We start from the raw sequence: 19,026 nt of genomic DNA on the forward strand, positions 1-19,026 counted from the left end.
CTCCGTTCCAACCTTCCAGCTCAGCACTGTCCTCATGACCTGCCAGTCTCCCTTCCCACCTATCTACTCCACCCTCCCCTCTGACCTAAGGTATCAACTCCATCATCCCACCACCCCCCCATTTATTTCTCCACCCTGGAGGTTTCCTATCTCTATTCCTGATGAAGGGCTTTTGCCCAAAACGGTGATTTTCCTGCTCTTCGGATGCTGCCTGACCTGCTGTGCTTTTACAGCACCACTTTGATCTAAACACTGGCTTCCAGCATCTGCAGTCCTCACTTCTGCCTGAGACTTGCTGGAAACATGCACACAGCTGGAAGAGATCAGCAGGTCTGGCAACATCTGTGAAGAGAAATCAAAAGGTAACATTTAGAGTCTAGTGACCTTTCCTGATATTGCCAATTTAGCAGATATTAAGTAAAAACCTGTTGAGGAACTGTCATCTGGCTATTTTTCTTGGAAATAATACAAGAACAGCAGAAGTGAAAAGTGTCAATTCTTTGTTTCAAGTGCATATATTGCTTCTCAACTGCAGTTCAGCTTAATTTTATGCTGATTAGTCAGCATTCATGTAGCATTGCACGACATCCATAACAAAGTAGTTTGTATTAATAGAAGAGAGTGTACTTACTTTGAAACCACTCCATCACTGTTTTTCAAATGCACTCTGCATTACAGGTTCCAGAGTTAATGTAAAAACAGATCCACTCATTGCACGCTACACAAAGTTTGTGAATCCTTCTCTGTTCAACTGCATTCCCGTTATTACGGGGAGAGAAATTTACAAGACCAATTACATGTAGAACATTTACTTTATTGAACACAGTTAGAAGATCTGTGTTTGCATTCACAAACACAGACAATAGGTTATTCCCAGAAACCAGGAAACAGGACAGCGGATAAAAGGAAGTACTGCGCAAGGTTTACTGGGTTCAATAAATTAACTATTAGTGCATTGATAGCCTTTGGATCTTTCATGAATTAGAACTAGCTTGAAAGTGGACTATTTTTATATTGAAAAAGTACAAATTATATAGATTAATGTATCAATAATGTGTACTATTTAACTAAGAGTTGGGTTTACACAGCGTAAACCAAAATTCTGCAGATGAAACAAAATTCAAAAATACAACAAACAATGGGGAGACTAGCAGACTTCAGAAGGTCACATTTTGTACTAAGAGCTCAATGTGGACTTAAATGATGAAAAGAAAAAGTGCAGGAAGTGAGTGCCTTGGGGAGCACATGTACACAATTCTTGAAGGTAGCAGGACAAATTGAGAAGGCAATGTTGGTTTATTTGATTGAGGTACTGGCTAGAAAAAGTAAGGAAACGGTGCTAAAAGCTTTTAAAACTAGAGAGCTCCATTCAATTCTGAGCAACACACTTTGGGAAGGTTTTCAAGGCCTTTCACTGTTGTGAGGAATGAAGTTATGCAGTTGGGTGAAGTGGAAAGGCTAGAGTTGTTTTTCTTGAGGCTGAGGAAATTGAAAGCAAAGTTTTAGAAATACTCAAAAACATGAATTTCTTTTTCCAAAACAAGTAGAGAAACTGGTTATGGTACAACCAGAGGACAAAGATTTAAACGATTATGTTACAAGCATATCTAGTCTATAAATAGTTCATTACTCAGATGTTGGTAATGTAACTTTTAGTACAAGTTAAATGCAAGACGAATGGAAAACTTTGGTTAAGAAACTGATAATTGTTCTATAATGTCAGAGTTGATGGTGGTGAGTGGCAATTAAAACATTTAGAATTATATGGGCAACAAAAGAATTATTTAACATTCCTATTTTAAGATGCTCCAAAATATTCCATATGGTGGAAGAGTTTAATTGTTTCTTTCAGCAAATATACAAGTTAACAATTCAGTTGGAAATAAAGGGGCGGTTACAATATACACCATAACAAACTATCTCAGACTGGCAATCAAGACACAGACTTATATTTCATAGAGATGATACTAAATTCTTCATTGCATGGAATGCAGGTGGGACTATTAATTTGGATTTTGTGAAGATAAAAACAGCTGAAAGGTTTGATCTAGCTTTTAGCTAGTGGACAAAATCTACACTGGTTTCAATTAGCAATTTGCCTATACATAACTTGTAAACTATCTGCAAACTAAACAAGGATTAGCGACATCCACTGTTATAAGACCTGTAAAAGAAGGAAAATAAAAAAAGTGGAAGTTAGAACTACCCAACAGCTCGTGGAAAGGATATGCCAACATAAAATCTTCTCAGAGGACAAAGAGGAGGAGAAATAAAGTGAATTCCAGGGATCTACATCATATCTTTAGATTGGCCCTTAAAAGAAATTAGTAACCTTTTAAAATTATTGCATTGCCATCAGGGACAGTGCACCAACATGAAAGATAAACTGCAAAAATAAAGTGTGCAATCTCCTTCCCAAAATCATCCATTTTCTTGACTCCAGCACTTCTACTTTATTTCTTTGTAGCATTAAAGCAATAGTGGCAAGGTTGCATTTGTTTCCTAATTGCCCTTCAGGTGGTGACATGAAAACCTTCTTGAACCACTGCAACCCACGTGACAGATATACTAATGCATTAGAAGGGATGGTGCACCAGGGGTGTTACCGGTGATATTAAAGAAACCATCTGTGTGCTGGACGTTGTCAACCTGCTGTACATTCCTCCTCAAAAAAAAAACTCTACAAGTGACATCACAGAGCTCAATTATTGTGGTATTATTTTTTGTAATTGTACTCAGGGATCTATCAGCACCAGTCATTTGCCTGACTGGTCTAGTGATCGGATTGGACTCAGGTGAAAAGAACCAAGTTCATGGGACACTGAAAAAGCAGAAAGTTTTCATTTCTCTGTAAGCTTAGTGTTCCAATAAAATTAGATTAGTATCCTGCCATTATACAGTTTTTTTAAAATTGTGTTTCTGGTAAAGAGATTCAGCTCCAGTAGAAGACAATGTCAGAGGTGCATTGGCCCTCAGACACTAAAAGACCACTTAGGTACTAATTGTACAGACAAACTTAAATTTTGGGATGGCAAGACAATGCTGCCAGAGAGAATATATAGAATCCCATATATAGGGTCTATATCTGAGATTTCAGTGAAAAAGATAACTATAGAACTTACTGCCTCCTTTAAAACATCAACTGCTAGGATTTTTTTTAAAAATCAACATACTATCATTAATTGCCTATAGTTTACTCTTTTTCAAACTTAATATGTAGTGCTATACCACAAATCTTAGATCTGTTTGCATGTTTCCACTATATAAAAAAAGCAAAAACACTCAGTTGTAACATTTCTTTTGTTTCCTAAAGCAGTTTATAATCTACAACCAAAGAGGCTGATATACATGGACCTAGCCACAAGCAGTAGCTTTCCCAAACCAACGTTTACTAGTGTAGTGTCAAGATTGGCCTCCACATAAGATGCCAGAGACAGATCACTAGCACATGGCAGATCAGATAGAAGTCAACACTTGTCCTAGGTATTTCTATTGAATAACGGCAGAGGGCAGAGAGAGGACGACAGACAGAGCCTAGAAACCTGCCAGGCCAGTGCAGCTATCTGAATGCATAGCTTCTGTTCATTAAGCAGATTTTCCATGTAAAAGTTAAATTACAGCAATGTTTACAGTTATTGTTCATCTCAAAATCTGAGATGATTTTGATACAGTTAGACTAAACACATGACATGTAGCTGAATTTTAGGTAGATGAAATCAAATGGAGTTGAAGTATTTTTTTGAAAAAAAAAAGGACTGTTCTCCAGCAGAGATGATTTTAATTATATGCCTTGGTTCACAATACAAGCTAAATGCTTATGCTAAGGCCCCTACCAAAGTACTCACATGAAGGTCAAATAGCTAATAATATCTTCATCAGTAGTTAAATAGATTTTGTTTTAAATCTAGTATTAAGGAGGGTAAATGCTATCATTTTACTGATGACCACACTTGTTTTGCTTACAATTAAAAACTATAAATTCTGATATGCTGAGATTGTTAGCCACTATAAGCCTCTTTACCATTGGGACTCCAAACTCAGATACTCCCATAACACGTAAATACTGAATTTCATGGCACAACAATAAAAAAATTGTTTGCATTCATTTTTACACTCTCCAATCTATTCCTTTTAATGGCAAGGAAAGATAATCTGCGACATTGACAGACTTGTTATGCTGCTGATGTTTGGAACATATCTGCCTTCCTTGTGAAATTTCAAGCCAGTGAAATAACAATTACGTTAGCCAATTAAATTAATTCTTATTACAATTCCTAAACAACTTTCAATGATGACCAAACATGACATATCCAATGCTGCCACCAAAAAGCAAGTCAAAAGTGGATAAATTGTTGCGATTATAGTTCAAAAGATCACAGATTCCTACTTAAATTATATGCAGAGCAAAATATATTGCTCAAAGCTAAAATGCATATATTCTATTCTGATAGTTAGATCTCCTCCGAGTGTTAAGAGAAACCAGACACCATTTTTGAAAAATTTATATGGTGTTAAATTTTGATATATTAAAACTAAGGATGATCTTTATTGGTTCCCAGGAAAATTGCAGTGACATGTACACAGTATTATAGATTTAGATTAGTGATAATTCAATGTTATTGTTTTCCAATAACATTTGCACCAAGGTACAATGTCTAAATCAGCTCATTGTCGTCTCTTCCATGGCTCTTTGTCACAAGGGAAGATGACAAAAAATGCCACTTAAAAAGCAGAGTCTTTAAAAGAAGCAGGAAAAGAATTAAGTGTTCCTTTTGGGAGGCAGTACCAATGAATGGCACCACAAATAATGAAAACTCAAATAGAAGCAGGGAACTGAAGAGTGTGCACAGATCGAAGGTTGGATAGGACTGCAGAACCTTTATGAGGAAACACTACAAACAATCCAATAGGACTATGGTTGCATGAACAGCAGTTTGACATCAGTGGTTCAAAACGTTCTTAACTTTATGCATCTTCTCATAAGCATGAGCTTGCAAAAGAATGATTTTTTTTTTTAAATGTTCTAATCTTTTAAAGGTACAAGCTTATGCCACTGCATTCTATTCTCAAATCTACAACAAGATGTGCACTATGAATACTACAGAGATAAATCTTTGTTTCCTTTCTCCATTTAAGTCAGGAACTGACTCACCCTGAACAGCTCTCAGCAGGGGTTAGTGACATTTCCAGCCTAACAGATTGGTAATATAAAAGTGAACATTTTTACCTTATTCGCCCACTTTTCACCAAGTAGTAAAGAAAAAAAGTAATATCTTATAATTATGGGACCATAATCAAAATAAACAGAGGTCACAAAATCAGATGTAGAAGAAATGGAAAAACGTAAAGGAGCACTATACAACATGCTGCAAAGGAAATAGGAGCAAAACAAAAGACTTAGTAGTGGAAGACATGAGCAATTATTCTAAAAGAAGAAACAATGATGAAATTGAAAAGAAAATAAGGAATGCATGTAGATAGGCTAAACAAATTATATTACAAGAAGGAGATGTGATGAAATTGTGGAGCTAGAAAGAAATCACAAAATTTGAGCTAGAACAAACAATACAGTACATAATAGGCCCTTTGGCCCTCTATGCTGTGCTGACTTATGAACTAATCTAAGCCTTATCCTTACACCACCCATCATCCTTATGGGTATCCAAGGATGGTTTCAGTGCCTGTAATGTGGCCAAGTTGAGTTAACCACATTGGCAGGCAGGGCATTCCATGCCCTTACCACTCTAAAGAACTGCCTCTGACATCTATCACCCCTCAGTTTGTTGCTATGCCCCCCTCATACAAGCGGTTGTCATCCTAGGGAAAAAAACTTTCACTGTCTATCCTATCTAATCCTCTGATCATCTTGTATGCATCAAAAAAAAGGTGCATCATTAACAAAAACATAACAGCTACTGGGTGTCTAAAATGACAAAGGTGGCAAAATATTGCTCTAAAGGAATACAGTACCAAAACAAATGATAAACAAGATATAGAATTGAAGTTGTACAGTGATCCAAATTGAGTGCCTTCAAAATGCAGACATAGAACCAAATATTATATTCATTGCTAACGATACCTTTAAAAATCACAGTACAAGAAAAATTCTAGGCCTGGAGAAAGTAACAACATAAAAGCGCTTGGAGAAACAGAATTAAAAAGAGATAATGAAGTGTGATCAAAAACATATTTATATAAACCAAAAGGATACATTCCAAGTGACTTGAGATAGTCATCACTTGAAAAGACAGCCAAACACCCTAAAGCAACGGAGTGGAAATATCCTAGAATTAAGCTTTGGTGAGTCATCTCATTAAAGTGAACATGAAAATCATACTAGAAGGAAGAAATAACTGCTTTAAAGCAGAAATAAGTAACACAAAATCTGAATTTAAACCTGGAGTAAGATCACTAAAAAAGAAAAATTCAATAAATATTTAGTAATCAACAAGACTAGGCACATGCTTCATTCATTCATTAACCTCAGCAAACATGTTACTGTCAATAATCACATCTTAGCAAAATACGCAAGATTTAGAGGTTGTGTTCGAACCAGAATGAGCATGGAAATAAGGCAGGGGGAGGCAACGGAGGTGTCAGTGGGGGGAGTACTTTGGGGCCAGCAACCATAGTTCTATTAATTTTAAATTAATGATGGAAAAGGATAGACCAGATCTAAAAAAGTAGAAGTTCTAAATTGGAGAAAGGCCAATTTTGATGGTATTAGGCAAGAATTTTGAAAAGCTGATTGGGGGCAGATGTTCACAGGTAAAGGGACTGCTGGAAAATAGGAAGCTTTCAGAAAAGGAGATAATGAGGATCCAGAGAAAGTATATTCCTGTTAGGGTGAAAGGGAAGGCTGGTCGGTATAGGGAATGCTGGATGACTAAAGAAATGGAGGGTTTGATTAAGAAAAAGAACGAAGCATATGTCAGGTATGGACAGGATAGATCAAATGAATCCTTAGAATAATAGGTAAAAACAATGACTGCAGACACTGGAAACCAGATTCTGGATTAGTGGTGCTGGAAAAATCACAGCAGTTCAGGCAGCAGAGGAGCAGTAAAATCGATGTTTCGGGCAAAAGTCCTTCATCAGGAATACAGGCAGAGTGCCTGAAGGGTGGAGAGATAAATGAGAGGAGGGTGGGAGAATGTAGCATAGAGTAAATGACCTGGGAGTTGCAGTGGGAGAGGGACTCCCTGAGATTCAAGTAGAGAGGAAAACTTCAAGGCAGGCATCCTTGCAAGAGGATTTGCAGTAGGGTTAAAATCAACTAGATTTTTCTGCTCCTCAGATGCTGCCTGAATAGCTGTGCTTTTCCTGCACCACTAATCCAGAATCCTTAGAATAATATAAAAGGCAATAGCAGTATGCTTAAGAGGGGAAAAGGGGACATGAGATAGCTTTGGCAAATACAGTTAAGGAAAACCCAAAACATTTTTACAAACACTTTAAAAAAAGGACAATAAAAAAGGTAACCAAGGGGAGAATAGGGCCCCTCAAAAGATCAGCAAGGCTGCTTTTGTGGAGCCACAGGAGAGGAGGGAGGTACTAAATTAGGATTTTGCATCAGTGTTTACTGTGGAAAAGGACATGGAAGATATAGAACGCAAGGAAATAGATGGTGACATCTTGAAAAAGTGTCCACATTACAGACGAAGTGCTGGATGTCTTGAACCACAAAGTATGGATAAATCCCCAGGACCTAATCATGTGTACCCCAGAACTCTGGAAAGCTAAGGAAGCGATTGCTGGGCCTCTTGCTGAGAGATTTGTATCATCGACAGTCACAGGTGATGTGCCAGAAGACGGGAGGTTGGCTAACGTGGTGCCATTATTTAACGGTGGGAAGGACAGGCCAGGGAACTATAGACCAGTGAGCCTGACATCAGTATTGGGCAAGTTGTTGCAGGGAATCCTGAGGGACAGGATGTACATGTATTTGGAAAGGCAAAGATTGATAAGGGATAGTCAACATGGCTTTGTGTGTGGGAAATCATGTCTCACAAACTTGATTGAGGTTTTTTAAAAGTAACAAGAGGATTGATGAGGGCAGAGCATTGGATGTGATCTATATGGACTTCAGTAAGACGTTCGACAAGGTTCCCATTGGGAGACTGGCTAGCAAGGTTAGAGGTCATTGAATACAGCAAGAACTAGCCATTTGGATACAGAACTGGCTCAAATTTTTAAAAAGGTAGAAGACAGGTGGTGGTGGTGGAGGGTTGTTTTTTGACTGGATCAGTGGAGTGCCACAAGGATCAGTGCTGGGTCCATTACTTTTTATCATTTACATAAATGATTTGAATGTGAGCATGAGGTGCAGTTAGTAATTTTGTAGACTGCACCAAAATTTGATGTGTAGTGGACAGCGAAGGTTACCTCAGATTACAACAGGATCTGGACCAGAAGGGCCAATGGACTGAAGTGGCAGATGGAGTTTAATTCAGACAAATGAGAGGTGCTGCATTTTGGGAAAGCAAATCTTAGCAGAACCTATACACTTAAATGGTAAGGTCCTAGGGAGTGTTGCTGAACAAAGATCTTGGAGTGCAGGTTCATAGCTCCTTGTAAGTGGAGTTGCAGGTAGATAGGATAGTCAAGTCAACATTTGGTATGCTTTTCTTTATCAGTCAGAGTATTGAGTGCAAGAGTTGGGAGGTCATATTGCGGCTATACAGGACACTGGTTCGGCCACTGTTGGAATATTGCGTGCAATTCTGGTCGCCTTCCTATCAGAAAGATGTTGGGAAACTTGAAAGGGTTTGGAAGAGATTTACAAGGATGTTGTCAAGGTTGGAGGACTTGAGCTATAGGAAGAGGTTGAATAGGCTAAGGTTGTCTTCCCTGGAGCAGAGGCTAAGGGGTGACCTTATAGAGATTTACAAGGTCATGAATAGGATAAATTGGCAAAGTATTTTCCCTGGGGTGGGGGTCCAGAAGTAGAGGGCATAGCTTTAGGGTGAAAGGAAAGATATAAAAGAAACCCGAGGGGCAATTTTGTCCATGGAGGGGGGATGGAATGAGCTGCCAGAGAAAATGGTGGAGGCTAGTACAATTGCAACATTTAAAAAGGCAACCAAATGGGTATAATGAATTAGAAGGATTTGGAGGGATATGGGCCAAGTGTTGACAATTGAGACTAGATTAGATTAGGATATCTGATCAGCATGAATGCTTTGGACTGAAGGGTCTGTTTCCATACTGTACATCTCTATGATGGTCTTTGTTCTTCCAGCCTGAAAAAGACAGACGGGTTTCAAAAGACAGTACCACAACAGGGATTATACTACTATCCAAAACTATTCATTCAATCTGTACATAGTACGAACAAACATTCAGAAGAAGTTTAGATATACTTCTAAGGGCATACATCGCAGGCAAGATCAAACTTGCAGTACACAAAATGATGCAGATTTATTTGCAAAATCAGAAGAGGCCATACAAAGATCCTACATATTTTAAATCGTTTAAATTTGCATCCATTAGATTCATTACACTGACTGCTATTGTTCATATAACTAACTATCTTGCCTGAATGACTTTTTTTTGGCAAGAAATGCTTCAAAGTGACAAAATTAGAGAAATTGAAACTGTTTTACAAATGTTTACAACTGAGCTTAAAAATTCAGACTTCAAATACCATATTCTATGGTATAAAAATTTTACATTTTTCTATACTAACTTTTCAGAACTTTGAAACAAAGGCAATATGAGATTTCAAAAAGTTCTTGATTATCAGAAATGCTAAATTAGAAAATGCTCAAGGGCTAAAACCACTCCATTTTAAAAACTTTACCAAAAATGAATTCTAAAAAAGATCAATATAACATTGCATTTGATCCACAGATTTTCCCAACAATCTTGGTCAAACAAAAACACATGATGAAAAAAATTAAAATCAGCATTAATGTATTTCAGCTTTAGGATATGCATTTGAAACAGGCTCAGTCTCATGAGATGGAAGCATAGTCTCTGCCAAGTGTAAGCCTTCAACATTAAGTACATCAAAAAGAGTCTTCACTCTATATAGATTTTATAGTTCAAAATTAATTTGTCTGGATTTTACAGTGTCAGTAGCAGTGACACATTTTGCATTGGCTACTACTGGATGTCAGAAGAGTACTGCAACTGCTAAAATGCATTCATCTAGAACATTGCAGTGAATAAACCATTATGCGTATCAGTGATTTGCCATATCAAATGCAAATAAAATGGAACCCAGTACATTTGGGCCAACTGTCCATTAATTTTTAAGGTTGAGGGAGCTAGGGCTTTTCTCATTGGAGTACAGAGCATGGTGCTGGTAAAGCAAAGCAGGTCAGGCAGAGGAGCAAGAGAATTGATGTATTGGGCATAAGCCCTTCATCAGGATTTCGGAAGATAGTACAATCGAAGGGTATGTATTGCAAAGGGAACAGTCCCTGTAGAAGTTGAGAGAGGGGTGGGGAAGGGAAGATGTTCTTACTAGTGGGGTCTTGGAGTTTAGAAAGTGTTTAAGGATGATGCACTGGATGCAAAGACTGGTGGGATGGTAGGTGAAGACAAGGGAAACTCATTATTGCATTTAGGAGGTGGGGGGGGGAAAAAAAAAAAAGAGGGGAGGGGAGGGGAAAAAGAAGGTTAGAGCAGTGGAATGGGGAATGGCAGAGGCTAGGCAAGAATCTTCCTTTAACACAGCCAATACTAGAATTATTGAAAGGTTGGACACATTTTTCATGTGGCAGCATAATCCATGCCATTAATATGCAGAATTGCCAGTAAATAAGCAATCTTATGATAAGAACATTAGTAGGTGCTTTAGAAAATTTAACATTGTTAGCTAATCTTTTAAAAAAAACTGTAAACACAAGTTCTAAAACTTCTAATGAAGTCTATAATCTTAAATGAAGTTTTGTCAAACATGAAGGAAGTAGGTTGGTTCTCACTAGAAACTGAGATTCATGCCTGCAGTACAACTTCATGGAAGGTTATTTGCTTTTGCATGGAAAAACAGCAAGTCAAATAGGAGGAAATTACTCAAATTGTTAACTTCAGGCATAAATTAAACAAGATCATGGAAACAAACCTTTGACTGTATTTTCTGAAACTGAAACTTTAGCAATGAATATTTTAAATTTCAAACGAGTATTTTATGATTGTGATAAGATTTGCCACCATATCTAATCCCAATCCCCAGCCACATCCTCATTCACTTAGAATCAGTGGGAAAAAGTGGAATCGGAGCAGAGGTTCAATGCTCTTGTGCAATTTTCCAACATTTATGCTTTAAGTCAGTGTTGGTTACTTTAAAGCCCAAGAGATTCAGGAGTAAGTTGGAGAACTAAAACACCACTAAATGTTTGAGTTGTCATTACCACTGAGGCACTTGAAACATCTTTCTCCATACAGGATTTATTAAATGCTTTCTTGCTGCCCACAGTAGAAAAAGTGATAAATTAGATTCTGAAAAGGAAATGAAGTGTCACCAGAGGCACTAATACTACAAAAGAATGCTTTGGTGTATTTTTATTTCAATATTATTCTATTTGATTAGTGAGCTTAACATGTCAGCTGATCACAAGCAGGCCTGAGATAACATTAGCATCCAATGTTATTGACAACAAAGATCAAGATACACTTATGTAGAGAGGTAAGAAATCCAGAAATATCTTCTAAAAGGATACTGAAAGACTGAGAAGCGTTCCTATGCAATTATACCAATAGTCAGTCAAAAGGTCATAAAGATATTGGGCTAAAGAAAAAGGCTTTAATAGCTTGTAATGTTATACTTCAAAGATCAGATGATTTCAGGGCTGGTTTAAGAGAAGCATTTTGCTTTGACATTTTAAATTTTAAAAAAAGAACAGTAAAGTGTGCAACTACTTGAGATGATACTATGGCTTTAAGAGATGTATTTTCAAGCTATTTCAGGATTACCCAATTGTGTGGTGTAGTTACTTTGTCTCACAAGAGAAACATTTGGAGCCTCTTTTGGAATTGTTGGATCGACTTCAGAAGGCAGGCTTAGTAATAAACCTAAGAGTTAGTTCTCAAAAGCTCAAGTCAAGTCATGTTCCTGGGCCATTTCATTGGACATGGATAGACTGTCCACAGGATGTGAAAACAAAAAAAAACATTATTCAGGAGTTTACCATACCAAATTGAAGAAGAGGGAAATACTATGATTTCTAGGACTGACTGGTTTTTAAATCAAAAATTTGATACCAAATTTTAGCAGCATGGTTGCTCCCTGACTGACTTGAAGTAGGGCAGCAAATTTCAGTGGACAGAGGAATGTCAGAAGGCCTGAAAAAGGTGTTAACCACACCTAACTGCAAGTTATTCAACATAGCTATCGCTGCAAATGATGAGAGAGTGTTAGTGTTGTACACTTCCAACATAAGCTGGAAAGACCCCTCTGGTATTCTTCCAGGGAAAAAAAAAAAGAATGACCATGAACAGAAATATTCCACAATGAGCTTGATGTGGCATTGCAAGATTCAACATTTAAATATTGCCAGTCACATGTCTGAGACAATTGTATATACTGATCATAATCCCTTAACATTTTTAGAAAAAAAATTTAAAGGATAAAAATACCAGATTGTTTAGATAGAGTTTATTGTTACACACAAATTTGAAAAATTGCACATGTGGCAGGTCAAGTGAATGTAATTGCTGGCACAGTCTTCTTTCAAAAGGAATGACAATGGCAAAAGAAACTGACTGAAATAGAGTGCAGTATTGAATAGGTGTGTTCTTAGAGTCATTGTAATGTACATGTATTGAATTATATTAACAGCGTAAAACTAAAGATGCTTATAAATAAAGCCATCTTTGAAAATGATGGGTTTTTTTTTTAAAAGTGGGCGGGGAAGAGGTGACAAAACATTGGCTTTAAGGGGACGTGTATTTTGTCCATTTTTTTGAAAAAAAGAGGTTTTGAGCCATAGGTGTCAAGCTATCTATATGAAGTCAATAAAGTAAACAGCTTGTGAGGCCTTGGTTTTTTTTTCTAAATATATACAAAGTTAGAACAATAGAAGCAGCATAAATGGGCAAAGTCAGGCTTCCACAGAACCAGGGTTTTAGATTAATTTTAGTTGCTGACGTTTGGAAGGTGGATGTGGAAGCTGTGGTTACATCTCCCTCAACCACAACAAAAAGCTGGAGGTCTCTTGTTAGTAAAATAACTTGTCTCCCATGCGATTCTAAGTTTGTCTTTGCTAAGGGTAGGTTATGGGAGGTTACTGTATTTGAACAGTTGCTGTTTAGTAGTTAAATAATCTAATATTCCTGTTCAGTTTTTCCAATACTGTTAAAGTTACAATTCTTTTAGTTCATACTTTAATCTTACCCTACAGTTTAAATATGCTTTGCTTAAAGTCAAGTAGTGTAACCAAATTACATCTATAACACAGCATCATTCCTTTTTATATAAATGTTAAGTGCAAGGTCAAGGATCTCTCCCTGGTATGTTTAGGGCGGGTTTGGTTGTGTCCATAACATACTTTTGATGTAAATTCCTATTTGTTTATAGCCTGAAATTGGTAGTGACAGTACATTTACTTACACCATCCAAAAGAAAAGTCAAATCACAGCACATAGCCCAAAAACCAAACACTAGTGATAAAGATTCCCTGCTTTACTATTTCTGCATTTATTTCAATTTTGAGCAGGTAGTAAAAAAAGGCACTGCTTCTCAGGTAAAACTGCATAAGTAATAGGAAATTGGGTCTCTCAACTAAAAAAAAGTTCTCAGGCTGAAAAGAACATTTTGCAAAATAAAAAAGGAAAATCAAAAAAAAAAATCAATTGACCATTGCAACAAACCACTTCTGTAACTGTGTTTTCTCCTTTCATTTTTGATTGAAACAAAAAAGTTACCAACACAACTTGTCTTTTACTAACCACCCACAATGTACATGGTAGGTACTCCTGCAACTCTGCCAACATTACCCATCTCATATGGTGCAGGCAAGGATGCCCTGAGGCATGGTACATTGGCGAGACTGAGCAGGGACTACAGCAATGGATGAATGGATACTGCACAGACAGGACTGTCACCCTCCCAAATCAAAGAACACTTCAGCAGTCCAGGATACTCCACCTCACACCTTCAGGTGACCATCCTCCAAAAAAAAAAAGGGACTTTGGGAGAGGCAACAAAAAGTGGCCAAGCAGAGGCTAATAGCCAAATTTGGTACCCATGGGAATGGCCTCAGCTGGGACCTTTGGTTCATGTCACACTGCAGGTAACCTCACTGCACCACACACTTACAATCTCACATCAGTCTCCCCAGCTCCCAAAACACAGGTTTGTGGGGTGATTTTGTACTTTCAGAATTACATTTTATTTTGCTTAAAAACTGCATGAGTCCAAGCAAGATTCTGTAAATCCATTTTTAAAGAAATAAAAATCAGTCTGAACATTGGGGCACAGACAGCCTCACACAGGGCATCTTACCTTCAATGCATTATCTGAACTGACATGGCTTCTATCATTAAAATTCACTTGAGAATGTAACTTTAAAAAAGATCCTGGGATTTAGAATGAAACCAACATGGTCATTTTAAACGATGAGACATGGCAAACAATCCAGGTCTTTTTCCAATATATAATTTCAGCTGCATCACACTAAACTGGTTATAAATTGTGTTTTACAATCTTATAGTCCACAACCATCTAAAGAAGCAGCACTCTGAAAGCTAGTGCTTCCAAATAAACCTGTTGGACTATAACCTGGTGTCGTGTTTTTTTAAAAAAAAATTGTATACCCCAGCTAATCAGTAATTCGAAATAATCTTTAATCCAGATTACATCAGTACACCACAGTAATATCTTGATACCTTAAAACCAGTTTAATACTGATTAATAGACATGAAAGATACATTTCATTTCAGCACTTTTTGCACAATACATTTTCAAATTTTATAAAAAAGGTTTAAATATTTCAAGCACACATGTTTGGAACCTGACTGCACAAGAACTTGTTAAAAAATTAACTAGCAAAACAGGCCTTTAATATGAATACCAAGTACTGCTTGGAAGATTGAATGTGTTGCAAAACAAAGTTTCAAATGTTATTTTAGACTCAAATTCACACTGAACTGAATGCAAAATGTAAGTTTTAAAACAGGCTTCCAGCAATTGCTCATTGTAAGAGGAACTAGCAAGTGAAAAATTTGCTATCAATAATGAAGCTAAATTCACAACTAAACCATCAGTGGTAAACACAAAAGAAAATGGTTTTTCTGTATAAAATTTTCAAACTGAATTCAGAGACCAGATTTGTTCCCAAACCATTGTTACCAGTGCCCCAAAGTTCAATTCTTGGCCTGTTTTTCATTTAGATAATGGTCCTTAAAAAAACATCGAAAAACCTGTATATTTCCACATCTAAGCAAGCCATGCAGAACTCTGCATCATTCTAACCTGCCATGCTTTTAGCCTTTCATTCTGCTTACCCAACATCCAGTACTGAATTAGAAAAAAATTCCACAAATAACTGCAAAGACTGAAATCTTTGGTTTCTGGTGTGTCCAAAGAAGTTCAGTACACATCAACTCACCCTTTTCCATAGTAATTACCTGATACTGAAGCAAACTGCACTAATGTCGTGAATACAGACAAGACCTGTCCAGATGTGTGTGACCAATCAAGTTATTCACCCATAATTTCTGTACTCACTAGACTGTAGTGGCCCCTGTTAAAAAAAATGCCTCTATTTTGAAATATTCATCTTTGGTTTTAAATCACTGGTTTTCCCCCATCCTTAACTTCTTTCAACTCCAAAATCCTTAGGTATCTACATTCTAAATTTTATTTCTTGAATACCCACATTTACTCAGCATTTGTAACCATATCTTCAGTTGTCAAAGAACTGAGGATATGAAATCCCCCTAACTAAACCTTTCTGCCTCTCTTAATAAGACTTAAAACCTAACTTTAGACCAAGCTTTTTGTCATCTTCCCTAATATTAATGTGACTCAATGTCAAATTCTGTTTTACAAAAATCTTAAAGCACTTTGGGACTTGTTACTCTAAAAATAGTAGCATCATCATTTATGGCACCCAAGACTGACAGTGTCTAGACTTACTAAAACAATAGAACAGAAAAAAAATTAACTTGGCATACTATAAATTGACTGATTTTGAAAATATTCCCTTCCTTATACTTATGATAAGGGACATCTTAACTAAAATCGAAAATGTTAAAAAATCACAACACCAGGTTATAGTCCAACAGGTTTATTTGGAAGTACTGGTGGCTGCGGATCAGGATCAAAAGATACAGAATTTATAGCACAAGTGTCATGCAAATGATTTGATATATTTGAAGAAACCTAGATTACCATGAAGTCTTTCATCTTTAAGAGTTGCAGGTTTCAGTTCATTAATATGCAAATCCCAGAACCTTTAAGTCACTTGAGATAACTTAAAGTTTTATAAAACAAGTGACATTTCAGCTCAGAATGCATTAAAAGGTGAAGTTAGAGAGTCAGTCTGTATCCCAAACTTGAGTCAAACTGGTTCTATTTCCAAAGTAGGAATTTATAAAATGTCAGATGACTTGGCTGCCTGCAGATTGTGTGCTTTGAGCAAAATAGAACATATGTGCGAATGCAAATTCACCCCCATAGAAGTGGGTGCACGTGCATGCATATGAAGTTGACAGCGAGCGAATGAGTGTGCACGTGACCAAGTAGAAGCTGGAGAGAGAATATTGGTGGTGTGTTAGAGAGAGCATGCCTGTATGAGAAAGGGTCTGCACGAGTGTGTGTGTATGTAAAGGGTGTGTGTTCGAGTGTATATAGTGGAAGACCAGAAGACAGGATAACATCATTCGGCCCACTGAATGGCAGAGTGGACTCAATCATGGCTGATGGGCATTTCAATGCCACTTACCTGCACTCTCCCCATATCCCTTAAATTCTTAAGGAATTATGAATGCCTTGAAGGCATTTAAGGTCCTGGCCTCCACTGCACTCTGACAATGAATTCCAAAGGCCCACCACACCCTGGCTGAAGAAATGTCTCCTCATTTCTGTGTTAAGTTTACTTCCTCTAATTCGAAGGCTGTGCCCACAGGTCCTAGTATTCCCACCTAATGGAAACAAATTTCTGGCATCCACCCTTTCTAAGCCATGCATTATCTTGCAAGTTTCTATTAGATCTCCCCTCAACCTTCTAAATACTAATGAATATAATCCCAGGATCCTCAGCCAATCATCATATGTTTAGGCCTACCATTCCAGGCTGTAGTGGAGTCACCTGTAGTATGACATTAACCCAGGTCCTGGTTGATGCCAACCTCGGATACTAAACTTGGCTATCAGCCTCTGCTCAGCCACTCTGCATTGTTGCGTACCCCAAAGCTCACCTTGGTGGGCAGTCACCCAAAGTTCAGAGGCAGAATATTCCTGACCAGGAGGGAACATCCCGGTCTGGCAGTTGTTGCATGGTGTCCATCCATCTATTGTCGTAGCAGCTGCTTGGTCTCAAAAATGTACCATGCCTCTTGGGATCCTTGCCTGCAGCATATGAGATAGACAACGTTGGCTGAGTCATAGTCAGAGATTACAGCATGGAAACAGACCCTTTGGTCAAGAGTACCTACCATGTACATGGTGGGTGGTGTCCCCACGTGCAATGGTGGTATTCACATTGACATGGACACATCTTGCAGTGGTTGCAATGACAGGGTTGTACAGTTTCGTAGTTGATGTTGTCCTGAAGGCTGGGGCAGTTTGCTGTGAACAATGGCCTGTTTAAGGTTTTACGGTTGTTAAAGGCAAGCGGAGGCATCGGGAAGTTCTTTGTGAGGTGCACATCTTAATCAATAATGTGTTGCAGGTTGTAAGGATTCTCTGCACCAGGGAAGTACTGGGCAATGAAGGGTATCCTACTGGTCGCATCCAGTGTCTGTCTCCTGAGGAGGAGATTACAGTTTCTCACTGTGGCACATTGGAATTGGTGATTGAAGAGTTGAGCATTGTATCCTATACTTATGAGGGCATCCTTCAAGTGTCTGTCATGTTATTACTTTAGTTCAAAAAAGATGGAGTATTACAGCATAAATAACTTCTCTCTCAAACTACCAACAGTCGAAGTGATAAGTGAAGTGAAGTGAAGTGATGTGTACTGTGTGCATGAGGGCTTTTGTGGTGCAGTGGTAAGATCCCTCCTTCTGAGCCAAGAGTTCAAGTCCCACCTGCACTAGAGGAGTGGGACATCAGAAGTCAGTTGATTGGAAAATATCTACTCAAATGTTTGCCTTTCTTTGGCAAGATGGAGGAGACATTCATGAATGATGTCATTATAAAGCATGAACTACATTGGTCAGTCACAGAATTATGATGGTGCAGAAGGTGGCCATCATAACATACCTCAACATACCTGCCTCAATTGAACCTACCTCCATTTCCAGACAGTACATTTCATATCCAAACAAGTCACTCACCTTGTTTAAATTTGCACATCACTTAGAAAAATAAAATTCAACAATTAAGATAGCCTTCATTCTGGGAAAGTGGCAAAATACACAATTATATTTTACATTAAGTGAAACCTATCAATTTTTGCTGTGTTTTATTAAACAATTTGTTCTGAATTCCCAGCTCACTTAATCTAGTCACTTCCAATGTTATATTTCCTGGTTTGAAAATTATACCATTTCTCAATTATATATTATTGTTCCTCAAATATAGCACAGCACCTTATCCAGTAAGGTTTCATATAATCCATTTGTAAAACAAGCTAGCTTACATGACTTGAATGATCTTTCAGATGAACTCAAAATTTGTATCTATTTTCTTCTCAATGCAAAGGTTTGTTCAGAATTTGTAACCGCTACTTCGAGGTTTTTAAACAAAATGAAACATTTTTTGCATGGGTTCTGCCTCTGTTACTACAAAAGAAAAGAAGTTTCAGTCTCAAACCAAATACAGTAACTTCCACAATGGTTGCAACGATCACAATATAATTCACACACACCTCCTACTTACACATACTGTCAAATTTTGTGATGTCTGCTCAT

General features: G+C 37.5%; 1 protein-coding gene across 4 annotated transcripts in view; it reads right to left on the reverse strand.

Annotated features, from left to right (window-relative positions):
- The window catches only part of LOC140469406 (disabled homolog 2-interacting protein-like), a 705,419-nt gene that overhangs the window by 661,568 nt on the left and 24,825 nt on the right, over positions 1–19,026 (reverse strand). The window contains exon 1 of one of the 4 annotated variants that reach the window (XM_072565891.1): positions 17,371–17,433. The exons of the other annotated variants lie outside the window; for them this stretch is intronic. Within the exon in view, the coding sequence (XP_072421992.1) occupies positions 17,371–17,428 (58 nt within the window). The 5' untranslated portion in view covers positions 17,429–17,433. Of the gene's footprint in view, positions 1–17,370; positions 17,434–19,026 lie in introns of those variants that run through there. 4 annotated transcript variants of the gene reach the window in all.

This window comes from Chiloscyllium punctatum, chromosome 49 (assembly GCF_047496795.1).
Source record: "Chiloscyllium punctatum isolate Juve2018m chromosome 49, sChiPun1.3, whole genome shotgun sequence".
NCBI classification, from domain to species: Eukaryota; Metazoa; Chordata; class Chondrichthyes; order Orectolobiformes; family Hemiscylliidae; genus Chiloscyllium; species Chiloscyllium punctatum.